The sequence below is a fragment of the Tupaia chinensis genome, unplaced genomic scaffold (genome assembly GCF_000334495.1).
Source record: "Tupaia chinensis unplaced genomic scaffold, TupChi_1.0 Scaffold000252_1, whole genome shotgun sequence".
NCBI classification, from domain to species: domain Eukaryota; kingdom Metazoa; phylum Chordata; class Mammalia; order Scandentia; family Tupaiidae; genus Tupaia; species Tupaia belangeri.
This window is the reverse complement of record NW_006159732.1, coordinates 1,224,137-1,245,216: the sequence shown is the minus strand read 5'-3', so window position 1 is coordinate 1,245,216 and position 21,080 is coordinate 1,224,137. Positions and strand designations below refer to the sequence as shown.

The following is a 21,080-nucleotide window of genomic DNA, read 5'->3' as shown; positions in this document are numbered from 1 at the left end:
GGTAGGGAAATCATTGGAAGGACGGTTTCAGCCTAATATTGTAAAGGACTTTAATGACTACGGACTTGGAAAACTTTCATAGATGGTGGTGGGTGCCCAATACTGTAAATGTCTTAAATGCCAGAACTTAACATAAAAGTGTGTATATGATAAATTATACATTTGTATACTTTACTGCATTTTTAAAAAAAAATTCATTCATGTAAAAAAAAAAGGTAGCTAAGTTTTAAACATTGAGTAGGAGTTAACTAGATAAAATTGGGGAGATTATTCCATCCCAATGAACGGATTTGAATAGGTTTAAAGGCATACAAGCAGGACTTGTGTGGAGAACTTTTGACCTATAGCAGTGAACAATGCCTAGGAAGAGCTGACCCCAGAGACTGGACAGGGGCTTAAAAGATCAATAAATGGACACTGCCATTGACATAAATACTGTGTCTCCTACTGTTACTACTGTTTTATTAGTAGTAACATCATTTCGATGGGCAGATGAATAAGAGACAAATGTAGCAGCTCAATTTGAATTAAATAATCTCCTAACTTTGTCATAAATAAAAGTATGGGGGAATGTCTTTCTCTTGACTTATATATCTAAAATTAATTATTCTGCATATAAATTGTGTATGTTTGAGTTTCTTATTTTTTAAAAAAGGTTTTTGCCCCACAGCGCATGTGCTCGCTGAAGAAAGAGACAGAGACGGAGACTGTGAGAGGGGAAGTGAGAAATCACCTCCCCCGGGGTGGATAACCACACTGCAATCCCTTTTCTTCTATTCTCCTCCAAGAGTCTTGGGCACGCATATTCACATGCCTAGCATGATTTTCAGGCCACCAGATCTGGGATTCAATCCGTAATTGGCCACGTGGGAGTCTAGTGAGGTAACCGCTATACCATCTACTGGCCCTGACTTTCTCCTTCTTTAGAAAGATAGTGAGTGGTTCTCGAAAGCCCTGAATTGTTTTATTTATGTATTTATGTATTTATTTATTTATTTATTTATTTTTTAATTAATTAATTTTTTTTGGAGAGGTTTTTTTTTGCTATAGGGCGCATGCACTCTATAGACGGAGAGACAGAAAGCGAGAAATCACCCTCCAGGGGGGATGGCCACGCCGCAATCCCTTCTCCTCCATTCTCCTCTTGGGATCTTGGGCACGCATGCACACGCAGCCGGCATGAGTTTAAGCCGCTGGGTCCAGGACTCGAACCGCTGTCGACTACATGGGAGTCCAGCGACATCTGAATTGTTTTAATAAGAAAGTTTCATAATGAGAATGAGTCTTAAAAATCACACAGAGTGCATGTGTGTGCCTGCCCAAGGTCCCGAGAGGAGGATGAGGAGGAAGAGATTGTGGTGTGGCCAGATAACTGTGCAAAATGAGGTTTTTCTTTAAATCCTGATTCAGAGACTTAGAGGTACAATCTGATTTACCTTTAGGCTAGGTTAGTATCTATCTGAGCACCAGCTCTGGGTGAAAAGGGATGTTTTCATTAGACATTTGAGATAGTGTGCAACAATGTCTTTGAGACTTTTTTAAAATTAATAACCATAATGTCGTCTGTTTTGCTTGTATAACTTTTGCAAAAGTGTTAGCTTAATACATTCTTTAATGTAGTATATGTTATGGTACCTACCCCATAATTCTTTATTTGCAACATAAATTTATTGTTATGGATTGACTGTATCCCCCAAAGTTCATGTTTTGGAATTTGGTTATATTGTGAAGAGGAGAATTAATCCAATGATAATGTTGAAAGGCTGGGCCTTGAGAAGTGATTAGATGTTAGGATGGGCCCTCCTCTGATTGAATCCCGGTGGACTTAGAGGGACCAGAAATGAGAACAGAGCAGAAACACACAGGCCCAGACAGACTGCTTGGCTCTGTCCTCCCATGCAGTCCATCAGCAAGAGGACCCTCACTAGATCCCACCCCTGGACCTCGGACTACCAAACTGTGAGCTGTATAAAACTATTCTCCTAAATTATCCAGACTCAGATACTTTGGATATTAGCAACAAAATGAACAGAATACTTACTGAGTGTTCCTTGGAATACAGTTTTCATAGTAATAGTCATAGTACTTGCCATTTACTGCACATCGTAACTAAAAAGGAATCAAGTCTATGGACTCTGTGAGGGTATAGGCCATGTTGCTTTTTACTAGCTTGCTTTGCTTTGCTTCTGATTAGCATAATTTTCAGTTCCCAGCCCTGTTACGGCCTATACTAGCTGCCCTCCCTATATACCTATTGAATGAACAACCTAGTGTTTAATTAAAAAATGATAGGTTTTTAAAAATGCCATGCTGTTTTGTTTAGCCTTATCCACAGTATGATAGTTTGAAGATTTTCCCTTCTGCAACTTCTCTTTTAGCAATCTCACGGCTATGTGAATCAAGACAAAGAAATAAAAGTTTAAAAGTTTAATATTATCTTGGGCCACTGTTAGGTTTTAGGCATTATCTTTTCTCTGTTTATTTTTTCTCTTTTTTTTTTTTTTTTTTTGCTAATGAGTGCAGGTGCTCACTGGAGAGACAGAGAGAGCAGAAAATGAGAAATCACCCTCCAGAGGGAATAACCATAGTACAGTCCCTTCTCCTTCATTCTCCTCCTGGGATCTTGGACACACACACGTGCACGCCCAGAGTGTTTCAAGCTGGGACTCAAACTGTGTTCGACCATGTGGGAGTCCAGTGATGTAACCATTATGCCATCTGCTGGTCCTTCTCACTTGTTCTTTTTAACATCTGTCAATATAACTGGTACTCCTAATGGACTTGTTTGGATGTGTTATTGGCCATGTTCATACAGAGCCCAGAGTAGTGTCAGCAGTCCTCAGCCTTCCTACTCTCCTTCCTGCGCCAGTTCCACTGCACCTGTCAGGCAACTTGTGATCTTACATGGCTTCTGCCACATTGCTTACATGTCTTTTTTTTTTTTTTTTTGGTGGGGGGGAGAGGTTTTTGCTATAGGGGGTGTGGGCTCGCTGGACAGACAGAGAGACAGAGAGACAGAAAGCAAGAAATCCCCCCCCAGAGGGGATGGCCATGCCGCAATCCCTTCTCCTCCATTCTCCTTTCTGGATCTTGGGCCACACGCACACACGCCCGGTGTGAGTTTTAAGCCACCGGGTCCGGGACGCGAACCGCGGTTGACTACGTGGGAGTCCAGCAACATAGCTATTACGCTAACTGCTGGTCCCGCTTATGTGTCATTTTTAATCATTCTAGCACATAATAATAGAGAGTTTGCATCTTAGGATCAGAACTGCCTTCTTGTAAGCTGATCTTTAGGAAATATAGTGATAAGTGGTAAGCTGACTGAATTATATGAGGTATCTGGCTGTCTCAATGGGGAGAGAGTAACTAGGTCTGTGCTTGAGTTAGAGAAGCCCTCAGAGAAGCAGTGACATCTTGCACGTGTTTTTGAAGGCTAGTGGATTCTACTCTATGTCGTTTGCTCCTCAGAATGAGACTGTGTGAGCATCGTTGGATAATTGTATCATTTCATACTAATTTGAATGAATATCTAGAATATCCTGTTTGAGGGGCTGGTAAATGGCATAGCAGTTATGTCACCGGACTCCTACATGGCAGATTCAAGTTCTGGACCCGGAGGCTTGAAACTCATGTCGGACGTGTGTGTGTCCATGCGTAAGATCCCAGGATGAGAATAGAAGAGAAGGGATTATGGTGTGGCCGTCCCCCCATGGTGTGAGTGGTGATTTCTCACTTTCCTTCTCAATGTCTCTGTCTCTCTCCCTTTCTCCAGTGAGCACACACATCCTAAGGAAGAAACTCCTTAAAAAAACAAAAAACAAAAATCCTGCTTAGTTTTAGTAAAAAAAGCTAAAACATTTTCTCAGTCTACCAAATTATCAATGGAATTCCTTTTCCTTTCTGATATACATTATTGTTTCACCTTCTGTTTAGCCAAGAATGACCCATTCCTAAGCTATGTTTATAAAGTGCTTTATACATCTTCATTTTCAGCACATTATTTAATTTGATATTCACAGTGACAATGAATATAGTAAGATGTGTATCATATCATTGTCTCGAGCTGCTTTTAAGATAGTGGAATATGGGATTGACACCTGAGCCTCAGAAACCTGACATTGCATTTAACTTTCCATACACTACATCTAATTTGATAAATACTATATACAACATACATTGGTTTTCCTATGCAAGCAATCTTTGTATAGTAAATTTGAATAAGGGATACTTTCTCTGACAAGTTGACAAGGAAGTATATACAAATTGCCTGTGCTCGTCACAGGGTAAAGGTAAAAGCATAGTGCAGATGACAGAGGAAGAGAGGCCAATCTCTTTTACGCATTTGTAATTGCATTGCTGTAATCCCATTTCGCAACTGTCTTTGGCTTTCAAATGCATCTGGAACTACTGGGTAGGATACTGAAATAATTAACTGTATCATCTGCTGATTTGTTTATCATGCGGAACAAGGGAAAGTAAGTTACTAATGTCAAATAAGAGCCCAGCCTTATACTTCCACTCGTAAGGTAACTGGGTGGGTGCCATTGCCGGTAGTATGACTAAGTGGATTTTTCTTTGAAAATCAACTGTCATCTGCACCTCACTCGGTTTTTCTATTCTTGTGATTCTTCTCTATTTCTTCTCTCACTGATTAAGTTCTTAATTATGGAACCAAACTTAAACTATACCTACAGTTAAATACTAAAATCAGAAAGCAAATGGCAAAAGGACCCTTTGCTCATTTTGTATTCACTTCTCTTTACTTTCCAGTTGAAGAACCTGAAAATGCCAGAATCAGCTACTCTGTTAAAAACCGTAGCTGCAGAACTGTATACACCTTACGGTGTTCAATGCGTCTCATGTTGAGGTGATTTTATGTGAGAAATTATTTCTGTAATCTCTACTAAAAGAAATCTACATAGGGCCAGGCAGTGGTGTAGCAATAACATGAAGGGACCCACATGGGAAAGGTCCTTAACACACTGGACGTGGGCTTGCACACACATGCCCGATCCGGCTAGGTGACGCTGGGGTGACTTGCTGTAGGTGGACCTTGTTAGAGCAGGCTGTCCTCTCCTTTTCTGTCTCTTTCTTATGGAAGAAATAAATGAATATTATGTATAACAATTAAATGTATGAATAATAATAAATAATAATAATGATAAAAGAGGGGGAAAAAGGCCACATAATTTACGTCTTTAAATTTAGATAAGTTTTTATATCTTTTTTTTAAAGCATTCTTTTTTTAAAGGAATTTGCCATAGGATGTGTGTGCTCACCAGAGAGACAGAGAACAACAGTGAGAGGGAAAATGAGAAATCACCCCCCTGGGAGGATGGCCATGCCACAGTTCCTTCTCCTCCATTCTCCTCCTAGGATTTTAGGTACACATGTACATGTGCCTGGTGTGATTTTCAAGCTACTGGGTCCGAGACTCAAACCATGGTCAGTCATGTAGGAGTCTAGTGCCTTAACCACTATGCTTCCTGCTTACCCCCACTTTACCTCTTTTGAAAAAGTGATTCTAGTTATATACACGTGTGTGTTATACACACACACACACATACACATATTTAAGGAGAAAATTTATGTTACCAGTATATAAATACTATTCATAGTTTTCCACACAAATAATTTGCATCCTAAATTTGTTTACGGTAAAGTAACTTTTTAGTGATAAACAATGACTCTTTCTGAATTCTACAAGTTATTGCTTTTTTATGAGTATCCAGAATTTAGTTTCTCTTTTCTTTCTTTTTTTTTTTTGGAGAGATTTTTGCTATAGGGCGCATGAACTCACCAGAAAGATAGAGACCGAGAGATAGAATGCGAGAAATCACCCCCAGGGGGGATGGCCACGCTGCAATCCCTTCTCCTCCATTCTCCTCTCTGGATCTTGGGCACATGCGCCCGGCGTGAGTTTAAGCCACCAGGTCCGGGACTCGAACTGTGGTCATCTACATGGGAGTTCAGTGACATAGCCATTACACTAACTGCTGGTTCCTAGTTTCTCTTTTCTAAACAAAGTAAGATAATATCTATTTAGGGCTTACTATATATTGCATGATATTATCTCACTTAAACATCAAATCATAGGCATTTAAAATGTTATGAGGGGAAAAGTCAAGGTGCTTTTGGAAACTATTTTAAAAGGAAAAGACTTAAAACTCCTAAAATTACTTGACAAATGAATTTGTATAGTACAGTGGTATGGCGATAATCTGTTGTGTTAGACCGTAAAATAGAGATAATCACTCTATTGATACATTCTGTGGAACACTCTTCAGGATATACCATACTGAAAGTGGAAGCCACACCTTAACTGAGTGTTCACTAAGTGTCAAAGGCATAGCAGATCCTTACCCTCTGTGTGGGTCAGGTTCTTAGACCCAACATCAGAAGCTACAGTTCTAAAACTCTAAAATTGACATATTCTCTACATATTGACTTGTTGTGACTATTTTTGCATAGAAGAACATGGAAAAATACATCATGACTTTTCTGATGACCCAGTATTTTCTCAACAAAAAGGCAGAATTATAAAGTCATTTTGCCAAACCAGGGCAATAGAAATAGAGATAAAATAAGAAACCTGTTTTCCTCACTCCTCATAATTATTCTTTAGCATTACTTTGTTCTTTCCACTTGGTAACTTTCCTAATCACTACATTGGCCTGTGTGTGGTCCTTTGTTAATTCAGTGCTTTCAGTGCCCCGACCTAAACCACGCAGAATTAGTACATGACCTGTATTTATTCCTAAACATCCCTGGGTGAAATGAAATCAGGCTATCTTGTGAAAAATTAGGAAGTGTTCTGAAAAATACTAATTAACCCAGTCTTTCATCTGTTATATTTTTGTCCTTTAAAGAAGCAATTAATGACTACCACAATTTGGAAACATTAAAATGTAAAAGTAGTGGGTAAAAATCCTCAACACCTGAATTAGGATAAATATGGTGGAAGTAGAGAGTACATTGAAGATCCTGAGCTGATTAAAACAAACAACAGCAAAATTAATAGAAGTTGGTGAAAATATAAAGTGAGAAGAAAATTTGAATTTGAATGTTACTTTCATAAATAGCAAAGAGAGATAAAGAAGAGGTTCCTTTTGTGGGATCAAAGATGAGGCATTTGAAATGACATGTAATAGTATCCCTTGTAATGCTCAACCTCCAAATATGGTTTCATAAAATACACAAAATGCAAACGTAAGTTTTAATGTGTTAGAGGAATAGGAATTTCTTTGTGCTTTTAAACAGCTGTTACAAGATTATACTTGTGATTCTAATTACGCTTAGTTTATTTTGAAGCATAAAAGAACAATCAGAAAAAATGGTAGAGCTGAGTTGTTATTGTGGTAGAATGCTGTCTTTCTGTAAAATACGAATTTGCAGATAAATCTCTATATCATATAATAAAGAAAATGAACTTTGTGTACTTAATAAACTAGTATTTAGGCTCAGAGCATTCTTCTACTGCCACATCTTGCATATTTTATAAAACAAATATCTATTATAGTACAGAAGTATAAAATATACCATTATTTCATCGTGAAATATTGCCAGAAATATTCAACTTACTCATGAACTAGAACTTTTATTTATTTTCTAGGTTCAAGAAATTAAAGTATTTCTTAGAGTAAAGAATCAACTTTTTTAAAAAAACATTAAAGATTTTAGGAACCTTTGTAGTACTGGTTTCCTGGTTCTAGCATTGTCTCCCATAAATGCGCTCTCTAATCTTGAAGTCAGCACTCTGTGGAACTGAACTGCTAAGCTGAACTGCTGCCTTTTTTTTTTTTTTTTTTTTTTTTGAGGTTTTGCCTTAAGGGCCCATGTGCTTGCCCGAGAGACAGAGACAGATAGAGAAAAATGGGAAATCACCCCTCAGGGAGGGTTGACCACACAGCAATTCCTGGAATCTTGGGCACACACGCACATAAGCCCAGCATGAGTTTCAAAGGTCCAGGACTAGAACTGCTGTCGGCCATGTGGGAGTCCAGCAACGTAACCACTGTGCCATTTGCTGACCCCTGCTGACCTGTTTTTTAAGTTTGCACTGTCGTAGAGGAGTTTATCTTTCCTATTGGTTCTAGACGCAAACTAAAGGGTAATACATACTTTAGTACGAATTACTTTAATTAGTAAAATTGCTTTCCTTCTTGGTAGAGAGGAGGAGGTCACAGTTGAGAGAGACTTCTGGAGCATGGGCTACTAGGCAAGCCTTGATAAGATAACCTTGTTATGCACGACAGCATTTGCAGTCCCAGAGCATACTACCAAGGTAGAGTCAAAATGGCATGTTGGCCATGCTCGTGCCAGTAAGGGTACTATTTATACATTAGTCAAGATAAATTACAACATTGGGTAGATGAAAACCAAAGAGAAAGTTTCTTGCTAGCTATGACAACATAACTATGATATAAACTCCAGGTCCTTATAATACTTTATATACTGGTTTTAAAAAACTGATAACCATGTCAGACTCTTCCTTTTTTTTTTTTTTTGGAGAGGTTTTTGGTATAGAGCGTTTGCGCTCGCCAGAGAGACAAAAAGAGACAGAGAGATAGAAAGTAAGAAATCCCCCCCCGGGGGGATAGCCACACCGCAATCCCTTCTCCTCCATTCTCCTCTCAGGGTCTTGGACACCCACGCACACACGCCCGGCATGAGTTTAAGCCACTGGGTCCAGGACTTGAACTGTGGTCAACTATGTGGGAGTCCAGCAACATAGCCATTACGCTAACTGCTGTTCCCACCATGTCAAACTCTTCTATGTCCTTATTTTCCATGTTCATTCTTCTCCTGGGTAATGTGTTTGTAAACTGACATTTGGGAAGTGTTATAAATATGGATTATGTATAGGTAGTGTGGATAAAATCATTGATTATTTGATACTACTAGTTAGGGATACGTATTTCTCTTGATCCTTTATTTTTAATTTTTAAAAAAATTATTTTATTTAACTTCATTTATTTTAATTTAACCAGAGAGGGACAGAGAGATGGAGAGAAAGAAAGAGAGAGAAAAAGAGTGAGAGAGAGAGAGAGAGAGAGAGAGAGAGAAAGAAAGCAAGCTGCCAAGTCCAGGACTCAAACCATGGTCGACCATGTATGAGTCCAGCGCCCTTAACCACCACACCATTTTCTAGCCTGATCCTTTCTTAATATGCTTAAAATTACTTATATCTCACAACTTTCTTTTAAGTTTTGAAATCATAATCAGTCCTCATTTAAGAAAATAAAGTTACTTGACAGTGCTGTCTCCTAAGCCTCTGTATATGTCCAGACAAATGGATATGTAACCTATATTCTTCTCCACACTGATTGCATGTATTGTAGACTGCCATAGAAATATTTTTACTTGAAAAAGCATAAGTATACGTATTTCCTGACACCCTTCCAATTTTTAGAAAAATATGTTCATGCCTACTAAAAACTTGTTAGTTTCATTCTGCGTAGATACATCATCTTTTAAAAAACATTCTCCCCCAAGATTTCTTTTTAAATGGTTCACAGTTAAATTTAAATTTCTATATTTAGGTAGGATTATGTTTATATACCAACCACCAGTATCCAGGAAATTCAGTGGTAAAGCTGACACACAGGGAGTTTATAGTCTGTTTTGTAGTGTGTGTATTTAAAGAAGGTTTGAAGCTTACTTAGCAAAATTGCTTAAACATTCAAGCAGAATATCTTTAGAACAAATACACTATTTGATCTCATATAATTATTAAGACAACAGTGTACCACTTTTTAAAGATTAATTCTCAAGAATATGAATTAAATATGTTAGATTTATTCCTTACAAAGAAGGATGCATTCAGGAACAGCTTTTATATGTAAATATTTTTATAATATTTCACATTGGTTAGAATTGGTTTGGTGCAATCAGCATGGTTTGATCAAATTTGGAAGAAGTTATGGGCACATTTTTGTAGTGTTTTCTCCAGCATTATTTTTTTCAGATGGATGTAGTTCATTTTCTTTCCAGCTAATCAAAATAAGAAGCCGAGTTTGCCTGTGCTAAAAAATAGAACTATCATTTTTCACATTCTTTTATTTTTCAGGTCATTTTCAAGTAAGATTGTGTTTCTAGGACTTCTGAATTCCTCAAAACTCTTGACTTTGTAGATACAAGGCCCAGATGAACATTACAGGGGATCTAACTTTTCATGCAGTATGTTTTGTGTTGTGCATTCCAGATACAGTTAACTTTTTGTGTGCATGTGATTAGTGTGGAAAGAAATTAATGCAGTCCAGTATTATGATTTATGGACTGAATCTTTTACCCACTGAAGACTTGCCAAAACGAGAAGTATTTTTTTCCTTTGGATATTAGAAACAGCTACTGTTTTTGTTGATATTTTAAAGTTCTGAATGGACCTATTTCAAATCATACCAGCATGGGAGCTCAGATTAATAATATACTATTCAATCAGTGATACTGAGTGAAACCATTGCTCACACGGGTATGCGGGATAAAATTTCATAAAATTATTTTCAGGTGCATTAATGCATTTCTGGAAGCTGTGCATGATTTTTCTTATGCATGAAAGAAATCAAGGATTTCTATTTTTTGTATCAGTTACAGGTGGGCTCATAAGTTAATTTAATTGCATTTTTTATATCTTAAAACATAAGACATTTTGCTTTTAAAAGCACTAATGTGATTGCTGGATTATTCCCAAAGGTTTTAAACTCTTAGTATATTTATCTTTCTTGAGACATCAGGACTCTACTATATTTAACTTATACTACTGAGAAAAATTTCTAAATTGCCTTTGTTGTTAGTTACAGCAAGCTGCTGAAGTTTCTCAGCTACGAGGAGCAAGAGTAATCTCTGCTGAAGATCTTCTGTTTCTGATGCGTAAAGATAAGGTAATTTAAAATAATTTCATTGTATTAAAATGCCAGACTTCATGCTTAATTGAATTTACATAAGGCAACTATGTACTCTTGTTATATGACTTTCAAATTTGAATCATAACCATTGAACTACCTTCATAGTTTGCAAAACACAATGAATTTGCTACGAGAGTATTGGTATTTATTTTAACATGGTCAAGGTATTATATAAATATCCTGCTAACAAGTAATCCTTACTTACACTTACATATCTATCTAGACATTTTCATTGCTACGTAATATTCACTAAATATCAACTCTGTGTTTTGTGCTTACACTCCATCAGTGAGTAGCACATCTTTTTTTGTTTGTTTTGTACATTAACAAAATTACAAGTATTCATAGAGTTATTTTTTTACCTTGAAATACAAAGTTTATTCTGTGACACTGGCTTATAGGCAAACTTAATCAATCCAGCTGGGTATTTCAAATGCGTGTGTTTATATATATACATATCTATACATGCACATGTGCACAGCATAATTTCTATTTTATTTATAAAGTACCACCTTCTTTCTCTTTGAACTCTGGTATGAAATATTTATCTTAATATTTGTGTTTTTAATTTTGTCATAATTATTTCCCATGAGTTAGTTGAAGATATTCTATTTTCCATGTTTTAGTTTAGACATGCACATCAGCTCTTAGATGATATAAATAATATAAAAGTTGGTGTCTTCACTATTATGAAGTTTATGGTCTGGTTTAGGAAATCTGTATGATTTAGTTAAAGAAACATTTTAAAATTAATATGATTTCAAGTTCGTGTGATAAAACGGAGAGGGTATAGGATTTGTTAAAACAGTTTCTGCCTAGTATGAGGCTTACATGGGGGGTTGGGGGGGTGTAGAATGGGCCAGACGCAAGGAAGCTAACCAGTAGGCTGGTTCACTAATCCAGGCAGAATGTGGTTAGTGTGCTGACTCTGAAAATGAATAGAAAATAAGAATTTAGAGAGAGAGAGAAATTTGCAGTATTTGGCAACTTGGTTACATTTGGAGGACTAGGGAGCAGTAGGCATCAAGTACTACACCACCGAGGAGGTGCTAGGAGGAAGGATCCTGGAAACGCTGTTGGAGACATGAAGGCTTGGAGCAAAAATTCTTTATGAAGCGAACTGGGGAGCAATAGAGATAGCATTAGTACTTTACGGGCCATCTCATCAGTTTTTCTTTTCTACCTACAAAAGTAAAGAGGTTACCAAGTTAAATAGTTCACACCGACACTTTTTGCTGCCCTTGTGGGGAAGTCTAAATTTTAAATCATATTGAAACTTTAGAAACAGGGCTTAACAGGGCTCTTCTATCATCTAGACTCTTAACTAGAATCTTTACCAACCAAGAGCATAAATGTAATGGTTGCCAGTTTTCTCACCTTTCTCTTCAAAGCAGTGATTTCATTTATATGCTGATATGTTCTCAAATTTTAGGTAACTTTACATAGGTAGAATACCAGATAAAATGAAATTAATGTGCTGAGTGGAATTAGAGCACAGAGAAAAAGAAGGATGGCAAAAGACCTATGTCCGAGTATTTATATCTCAGGGCTATTGAAAATATCAAGTCAGAGGAGTGTAAAGAACTTTGTCAAAATGCAGTATGGTTAGTATTAGAAATCTTAAACCCAGAGGTCAGCGCTAGACATTCTAAGTGTAAGTACACAACAAGCTATAAAATATTGTCAGTCCTTTTTTAAGTTAAGCAATATTGTGGTCTTGTAATAATTTTAAACAGGGCTTTTTTTTAATTAATTTATTTTTTGAGAGGTTTTTGCTATAGGGCGCGTGCGCTCGCCAGACAGAGATAGGAAGCGAGAAATCACCCCCCAGGGGGGATGGCCACGCCACAATCTCTTCTCCTCCATTCTCCTCACGCATGCAAACATGCCTGGCCTGAGTTTTAAGCCACCAAGTCCGGGATGCGAACTGCGGTCAACTACATGGGCGTCCAGCGACATAGCCATTACACTAACTGCTGGTCCCTAAACAGGCCATTATTAAGACCTAATGTATCATTCATCAGTTCTGAGTTTCATAAAAATATGTTTCTCACATAACAGGGTGTTTATCAGAAATATAACATATAAACCAACTTATCTAATTATGAGAAGATTCTCAGAGAATAAAAAATATAGAAAGGACATGGTTTGCCTTTTTAAAGCTATTGTAACAAACTCATTTTCTAAACGTTTATGTCAGTTTTTTTGCTTATTATTATTTAAAGAATTATTTATTTAATTGTATTTATTATTTTATTTTTTTTTTTAATTTGCTATAGGGTGTGTGCACCCACCAGAGACAGGAAGAAGGTGAGAAAGAGAGAATGTGAGAAAGCAAGGCAGGTCTGGGACTTGAAACTTAGTCTGCCATATGGGAGTCCAGAACCTTAACCACCATGTCACCCGCTGGCCCCTATCATTTTATTTTTATTGTTTTTATTTTAATTTATTTTTTTGCCATAGGTCGTGTATGTTCACTAGAGAGAGACAGAGACAGAGAGAGAAAGTGAGAAATCACCCTCCAGAGAAGATGGCCATGCCACAATGGCCATCCAGATGGTCTAGCCACCTTAACCTACATGATACCTGCTGGCCCCCAAGTTTATTTTATTCATGATAGTAGGTGTATGTGTGTGCATGAAAGAGAGAGCGATAGAAAAGAACTCTCTCCAGCATCTCATCACAGTGTGATCCCCTTTCCCCAGCCCTCCAGCAATTCAGTATCTTGGGCATGCTCACCTGCACCTGCTGTGCTTTCAAGCCAACCTCAGGATCTGAATCATAGTCAGTAACAGGCCTTCCAGCACTATAATGTAGTTAGTAACCGCTGTACCACCAGGCTGAACCTATATTTCAATTTTTAGAATAAAATTTGTCTTAAATGTATACAAAATCCATAGGATAAGTAGAGTCAACTTATTATGGGAAACATGATATTTATCACAATCGTCAAAAAGAATTTAAACTTTTTATGAGTTTTTTTAGACAATTATTGTCATTCTGAACAATCTAAATATTTGCAAATGAAAAGTGATTTTAAAGAACCACATATGGCATAGTGGTTATGTCACTGGACTTCCACATGGCCGACCACTGTTCGAGTTCCAGACCTACCAGCTTAAAACTCATGCTAGGACGGAAACCAGCAGTTAGCGTAATGGCTATGTCGCTGGACTCCCACGTAGTCGACCGCGGTTTGCGTCTCGGACCTGGTGGCTTAAAACTCACGCTGGGTGCGTGCCCAAGATCCTGAGAGGAGAACGGAGGAGAAGGGATTGCGGCGTGACCATCCCCCCTGGGAAGTGATTTCTCGCTTTCTGTCTCTATGTCTCTCTCTGTCTGTCTGGTGAGTGCATGCGCCCTATAGCAAAAAACCTCATACAAAAAAAAAAAAAAAAAGAGAGAAAACTCATGCTAGGTGTGTGTGCGTGCATGCCCAAATCCCAAGAGGAGAATGGAGGATAAGGGATTGCAGCATGGCCATATCCCCAGGGGTGATTTTTCGATCTTTGTCTCTCTGTCTTTCTCTGTCTTTCCAGCAAGCACATGTCTTTTGGAGCTAGCAGGTGTTGTGCTGGTTAAAACACTGGACTCTCACATGGCTGCAGGTAGCTCAAGCTCTGGACCTGGCAGTTTGCTTACTTACTTTCCCACTCTCTCTGTCTCTGTCTGGTCGAACTAAAAATAATAATAATAAATAAAATTAAAATAATTCTTTAAAAAACTTGTCTTTTAGCTTTTATGTTAAATTTAATGACTACATTTTTATCTTATACTATTGTGATAAAGATTGCTATATTTTCTCCAATGATCCTAGAGTACAAGTTTATTAAATTTAATTGTCATACTAGTATTTAATCAGTAAAGTCAATATGTACATAAATTTTCTTTTATTTCATATTTTTTTAATAGAAAAAACTTAGAAGACTGCTAAAATACATGTTAATCCGAGACTACAAATCGAAGATTGTCAAAGGCATAGATGAGGACGATCTTCTAGAAGGTAACCAAAATAAAGCACTGAACTAAAAACAATAGTTTATGATTCATGTATGCTGGAAGGCACATTTAGGCAATATCAATGTCGATATTCCCATGAGAATAGAGTGTGTGTCGTTCTTTTAAATAATATAATGCACAGATTATTTAAATATTTATTTAGTTGGCAGTTTAACCTTGTGATTTTTTTTTTTTATTTAGGTGACTTATAGGAATCTAGTATTTCAATTCTTTACTAATGTGTACTGCTTTGCATCAGATCGTCATGAAACTCAAAAAACTTTGTTGATTCAAAACATAATTGATTTTAGCAAGCACACTTATACACCAGAACTATAATATATCTTTGAAACTGACGCATGTGGGTTTTTGTTAATTTGCCACACACATGTCGGATGCATGTTATGTAAAGTTATCTCATTCTGTTCTGTTATTTCTATGCTGTTTGAAATCTAAGGAAAAACATAAGACAGAGTAGAAAATTTTTATCTGTCAACTTAGTTATCCACATTAGAATATTTAGAAAAATATTAACAATGTGTATGGAGATATCTTTGACTGCACCAGTATATCCATGATGGGAAAATTCATTTGATATGCTGTAATGATACACATTAATTGAAGATAATAAATATATAAATTAAAAAAAACTAAAAAAAAAAGTGCTAACTTATAAATAGATAAGTACTAAAACAACACTTATTGAGTAATAATAAATATATTGTGTTTTTAAAATAACTCCTGTTTCATCTTGATATTCATTGTATAGTGGATGCACTGATAAATTAAGTAGCTAAACAAATTCTACTGGATTAAATAGAATTCCAGAAAACTAGAGTCAACAAACTTTGGTTTTTTTTTAGAGGTTTTTGCCTTAGGGCACGTGTGCTCGCCAGAGAGAGACAGAGAAGTGGGAGGAAAAGTGAGAAATCACCCTCCACATGAGGATGGCCATACTGCAATTCTTTCTTCATTCTCCTGCTAGGACTTTGGGCAGGCACACACACGCACCCAGTGTGATTTTTAGGTCACCAGATCTGGGATTCGAACCATGATCAGCCATATGAGAGTCCACCAACACAAACACTACACCAGCTGCTGGCCCGAGTGAACAGACTTTTAAAGAAAAGTTATTACAGGGGCCAGCAGGTGCCCTATAGCAAATTTTAAAATAATAATAATTATTAATATTTTAGAAAAATAATTGCTTTCACTTAATCAACAAATCAAGTGAATTGTCTTTACAAAAAAATTGTGATCAAATGTATTATAAAATGTTGCTTATTTAATATTCCTGTCGTTCTGATATAATTAATTCCAGGAAAATAATTCTACAGATGAATTTAAATGTTTCTTTTTATGAAATGAATGAAGAATACATACTTGGAGCAAAGCATACCTGGCTTCCAATCATCTACATCTTTCTCGCTTTTCTGTGTGTGACCGTAAGGGTTCATTTTCTCATCTGATATGTTTCTCTTTTCATTCATTTCTAAATTACTTATGATTGGAATTTATTCTAGGTCATTTTTATAAGGAATTATTTTATTTAACTTTATTTATTGCAGAAAAAGTGAGAAGCAAGCTACTGTCCAGGACTTGAACCACATCAGCCATGGGGGAGTCCAGCATCCATAACCACCATGCCACCTGCCGGCACCTCTAGATCATGTTTTATAAAGGTGTTTAGGGAACCAGCAGTTAGCGTAATGGTATGTCGCTGGACTCCCACGTAGTCGACCGCGGTTCGCGTCCCGGAACCTGTGGCTTAAAACTCACGCCGGGCGCGTGTGCGTGCATGCCCAAGATCCCGAGAGGAGAATGGAGGAGAAGGGATTGTGACCATCCCCCCTGGGGGGTGATTTCTCACTTTCTGTCTCTATGTCTCTATCTGGCGAGCACACGTGCCCTATAGCAAAAACCTCTACAAAAAAAGAAAAAAAAAAAGGTGTTTAAAATTCTCAAGTAGATAGTACCAAGTATTTTGTTGAGTTTTATTTATGATCAAAATGTTGGGAACCAGCAGTTAGCGTAATGGCAATGTTGCTGGACTCCCACGTAGTCGACCGCGGTTCGTGTCCCGGACCCGGTGGCTTAAAACTCATGCTGGGCGCGTGTGCGTGCGTGCCCAAGATCCCGAGAGGAGAATGGAGGAGAAGAGATTGCGGCGTGACCATCCCCCGTGGGGGGTGATTTCTCGCTTTCTGTCTCTATGTCTCTCTCTGTCTGGTGAGCGCACGTGCCCTACAGTGAAAATCTCTCCAAAAAAAAAAAAAATGTGACAAAATAGTCTCCTTTTGGAATTTAAAGCTTTTATTGTGGGCAAGATTTTTAGAGCATGACAACCAAACATACCTCCCTTTTCTTCAATTTCCAGTTCTCATTTGTCTTTTTCTCTAGTTGAGCATATGAGGTTTTCTTATATTCAAGTAAAAGTGAGGCTTCGGCTCTGCAGTATTCCCCTTTAGGACGTTGGGCAGAGACTTTACCCCCACTCTGGTCTAGTTATACACAGAAGACCAGAAGGGAAGAGGCCTTGGGATAATGACCAGGAACTGGCATGTGTTGGGAAGAGCTTGTTCTTTAGGAATCCGTGAAAGCCTGGAGAGAAGATTGACATAGACCTCTCGAGAATATGCCTTTTAACTCTCAAGGACTAAGAACTTGCTGAACAGCTGGTCTGAACCTTTCTTGTCCTGGATACTCGGGGTGGAGAACAAACCTACCATCGGATATGGTCATACCCCTTCTCTTTCATCTTTCCCCCATTTTGTGATTTGGGGCACTCATGCATACGTGTCTGGTACATTTGTCAAGCTGTTGGATCCAGGACTCAAATCACTGGGTAAGCCATGTGGGTTCTAGTGCCTTAACTACCAGGTCATGGAGCTGGCGCAGCATCGTAATTTTTTGAAAAGTCAGTCTTCATACTAAATTAGGGCCTGGATAATAAAATACAATATCTGAAAGCACATAGGAAAATAAAAAATACATGAAAGTTATGAGGAAAAAGGGAAGAGAGAAGATAAATCAGAGGGCTTAACATACATATGAGAGGCACTTCATAAAGAGAAAAAGGAAGAAATGGAGAAGAGAGAATTATTAAATAAACGATAAAAGTAAGTATCTTTAACTGAGAAAATCTAAGTCTTCAGAGTAAAAAGATTCATTGAATTATAGGCTATTTAATGACCAAAGATACATACCTGAAACATCTTAGTAAAATTCTTGATCTCCAAACCTAGTGGGAAAGATCTTCAAAAGCTTAGTCCCTTCTCTGTCCCCCCCACAAGAAAAGGAATGATTTAATGAACCCAATTATAATAGGATTTCTCATTTGTAACACCAAACCTGGAAGACACCAGAACAACATCTCTTGATTCATGAGAGGAAAGGATGAAAACACAAGGACTTTTTACTCTGTCAAGATAAATGTCTATCTCTTAGGGATAAGGAAAGATGTTTGATAATATGCCAAAAATGCAGAAAGTAAATCAGATCACTCATACATCTCATCTAGAGTCTTCAAAGTTAGGAAAAAAGAAAAAATGTATAAGAGAAAATGTTTTGAGCATTCTTACGTGGACCCAGTATTTCTCTCTAGTGATATGTAAGAATGTGCAATGTAAGTGCTAAATTTCTTGAAATACTGTCAGTATTCTACACATTATACTCCTTTTCATCAAGAGCCAAGAATTTAAAGGTAGAGAGTAAAGGAGTGAGGTAAAAATGCTTTGTAAGTCTGGCGATAGGGAATGGAGATAGGGAAAATGGAGGTGTCCTGAAGGCTTCCTACTCCTAGAATGGAGGAAAGATAAGGAGGAAAAAAATTTACTTTACTGGGGAAATGTTACTTCTTGGTGGGGGGGTAAGTTGATACTTTGTTTCAAATAATTTAAACTTGTGTAAAATATGATTAAGCAATATGTTCCAATAAAAAGGGGGATATAAAAATGAATGGAAATAGAAGTTAATTCTTTCAGTAAAAAACAGATTGGAGACTAGCAGATGGGGTAAGGGTTACTTGCTGGACTCTCATGTAGTCGACTGTGGTTTGAGTCCTAGACCACAGTGTGACTTAAAACTCACACTAGGCATGTATGCATGCATGTTCAAAATCTAAGAGGAGAATGGTGGAGAAGGGATTATTGAGGTGTGGCCATCTCCCCAGAAAGTGATTTCTTGCTTTTTGTTTCTCTGCCTCTCTGGTAAACACACACTATAGCAAAAATTTCTCTCTCAAAAAACAAATAAACAAATTGGGGCCAACAGGTGTAGTGGTTAAGGCATTGACTCCCACACAGCTGCCTGCAATTTAAGTCCCAGACCCCATGGCTTGAAACTCACGCCAGGCCCATGTGCATGCATGCCCAAAATCCCAAGAGGAGGTTGGAGGAGAAGGAATTGCAGAGTGACCATTCCCCCTAGGGAGTGATTTTTCATTTTCTTTCTCTCTCTCTCTGTGTCTCCAATGAGCACACATGCCCTATAGCAAAAATCTCTCTTTAACAAAAAAGAAAGAAAAAAGAAATTGTAGGCTAGCTGGTATATAAAGTGGCTAAACTGCTGCAAGGGTTCAAGTTCCCACCTAGTGTCTTGGAAAATATGCTGGGAACATGCATACATATGCCCAAAATCTGGAGAGGACAGTGAAGGAGAAGGAATTACAGTGTGGTCATTGCCCCTGGGGGGTGCTTTCTCACACACCCCTGCCCCTGATTCCCCACTGGCTTTCTCTCAGATGAGTACATACGCAGTATAGCAAATTGGGGGGGAAAAAAAAAAGACAGTAAAGATAAAACTCCAAGATGAAGTAAGGTTGTGAGTAATGAGAAAGAAAAACATGCATAGAAAAATGCAGAGAAAGCAGAAGTGGTCATGTTAGCATCATGAAGGGTATAATATAATTTTTTTATTTGCCAGATAACACATGTGCTTACTAGAGAAAAAGAGGGAGAGAGAGAAAACAGCCTGCAGTGGGCATAATCCCGCTGTACTTCCTTCTCCTGCCCATATCCCTCCTGTTAGGGTTTGGGGTGCTCATACACTCATGCTTGATGTGTTTGTCAAGCTGTCAGGTTCAAGATGTGAGCTGCAACTACAAGTCCGAAAAAGAGCTGTAGCCTTGTGGAATCTGGACCCCACAATCACTACACCGTGGGGCCTGCTCAGTAGAATGTAATATTTAAATCCCCAAACAGGTAAAATAAACATACGAGAGATTTTCAAAAAGTTAATGTAAAATATGTATTATGAGAAAGACTATACATAGATTTAAATATTTTGGCGCCAAAATGTACTTTTTAAAGTCTTCTCATATACAAGGCAAAATATCTTAGTATAATAAAACTGTAACCACTAAGTAATAAACAGGAAATAACAAGATATAGTTTGAAGTTTATTTCCATGGTGTGTAATGTCTATGTGTTTTTTCCACTATGTCCACAGAGCATTTATAAAAATTAATGATGGAACTGGCTGCAAAGTAAATCTTTACAAGTTAAAATAAGAATAGATAGGTAATATCCAATTCACTACTATTAATTCAATCAATCTAAATAAACAATGAAATCCCAATATATTAACTAGTTGGAAATTAAGAAATGCAGTTTTAGATAATTCCAGAATCAAAACGGATATTTAGAAAAGTAAAGAAAAACAAAATACTTTGTACAAGCATTTGTAGGAGGACCTAAAGAGACAGTTCTGGGTATTGAAATGGGGTATTGAACAGTTACCGTTGGCTACCAAAATTAATAACTTACAAGTAAGTATAACAAGGATATTTGACTGTTACCTTAAGTAGTCAAATTTTATTTTATTTATTTATTTTTAAAAATTTATTTATTTATTCATTCATCATAGTTTGACCAGAGAGGGACAGAGAGAGACAGAGGAAAGCAAGCCACCTTCTGGCACTTGAGTTCAAGTTCTGGCACTTGTACTGAGGTTGGCCATATGGGAGTCCAGTGTCCTTAACCACCACGCCACCTGCTGACCCCGAGTAGTTAAATTCTAAAAGAAACACATTCAAATGTCTCACCAAATGTGTTTTATTACATTTTTTGTTGTATTTATTTTCACGTTATTTTTGTTAATCTTCTGCTTATTATTAGATAATATTTTACTCATCTCAATTAGTATTCTTGGTCTCAAACTGAATTTTCTAGCAAA

At 37.4% G+C, this 21,080-nt stretch overlaps 1 protein-coding gene across 1 annotated transcript in view; it reads left to right on the top strand.

The window, feature by feature from the left end:
• SUPT3H (SPT3 homolog, SAGA and STAGA complex component) overlaps window positions 1–21,080 on the top strand; it is a 449,785-nt gene that overhangs the window by 257,263 nt on the left and 171,442 nt on the right. The window contains exons 4-5 of the mRNA XM_006149071.2: window positions 10,797–10,883; window positions 14,820–14,910. Of these exons, the coding sequence (XP_006149133.1) occupies window positions 10,797–10,883; window positions 14,820–14,910 (178 nt within the window). The remainder of the gene's footprint in view (window positions 1–10,796; window positions 10,884–14,819; window positions 14,911–21,080) is intronic.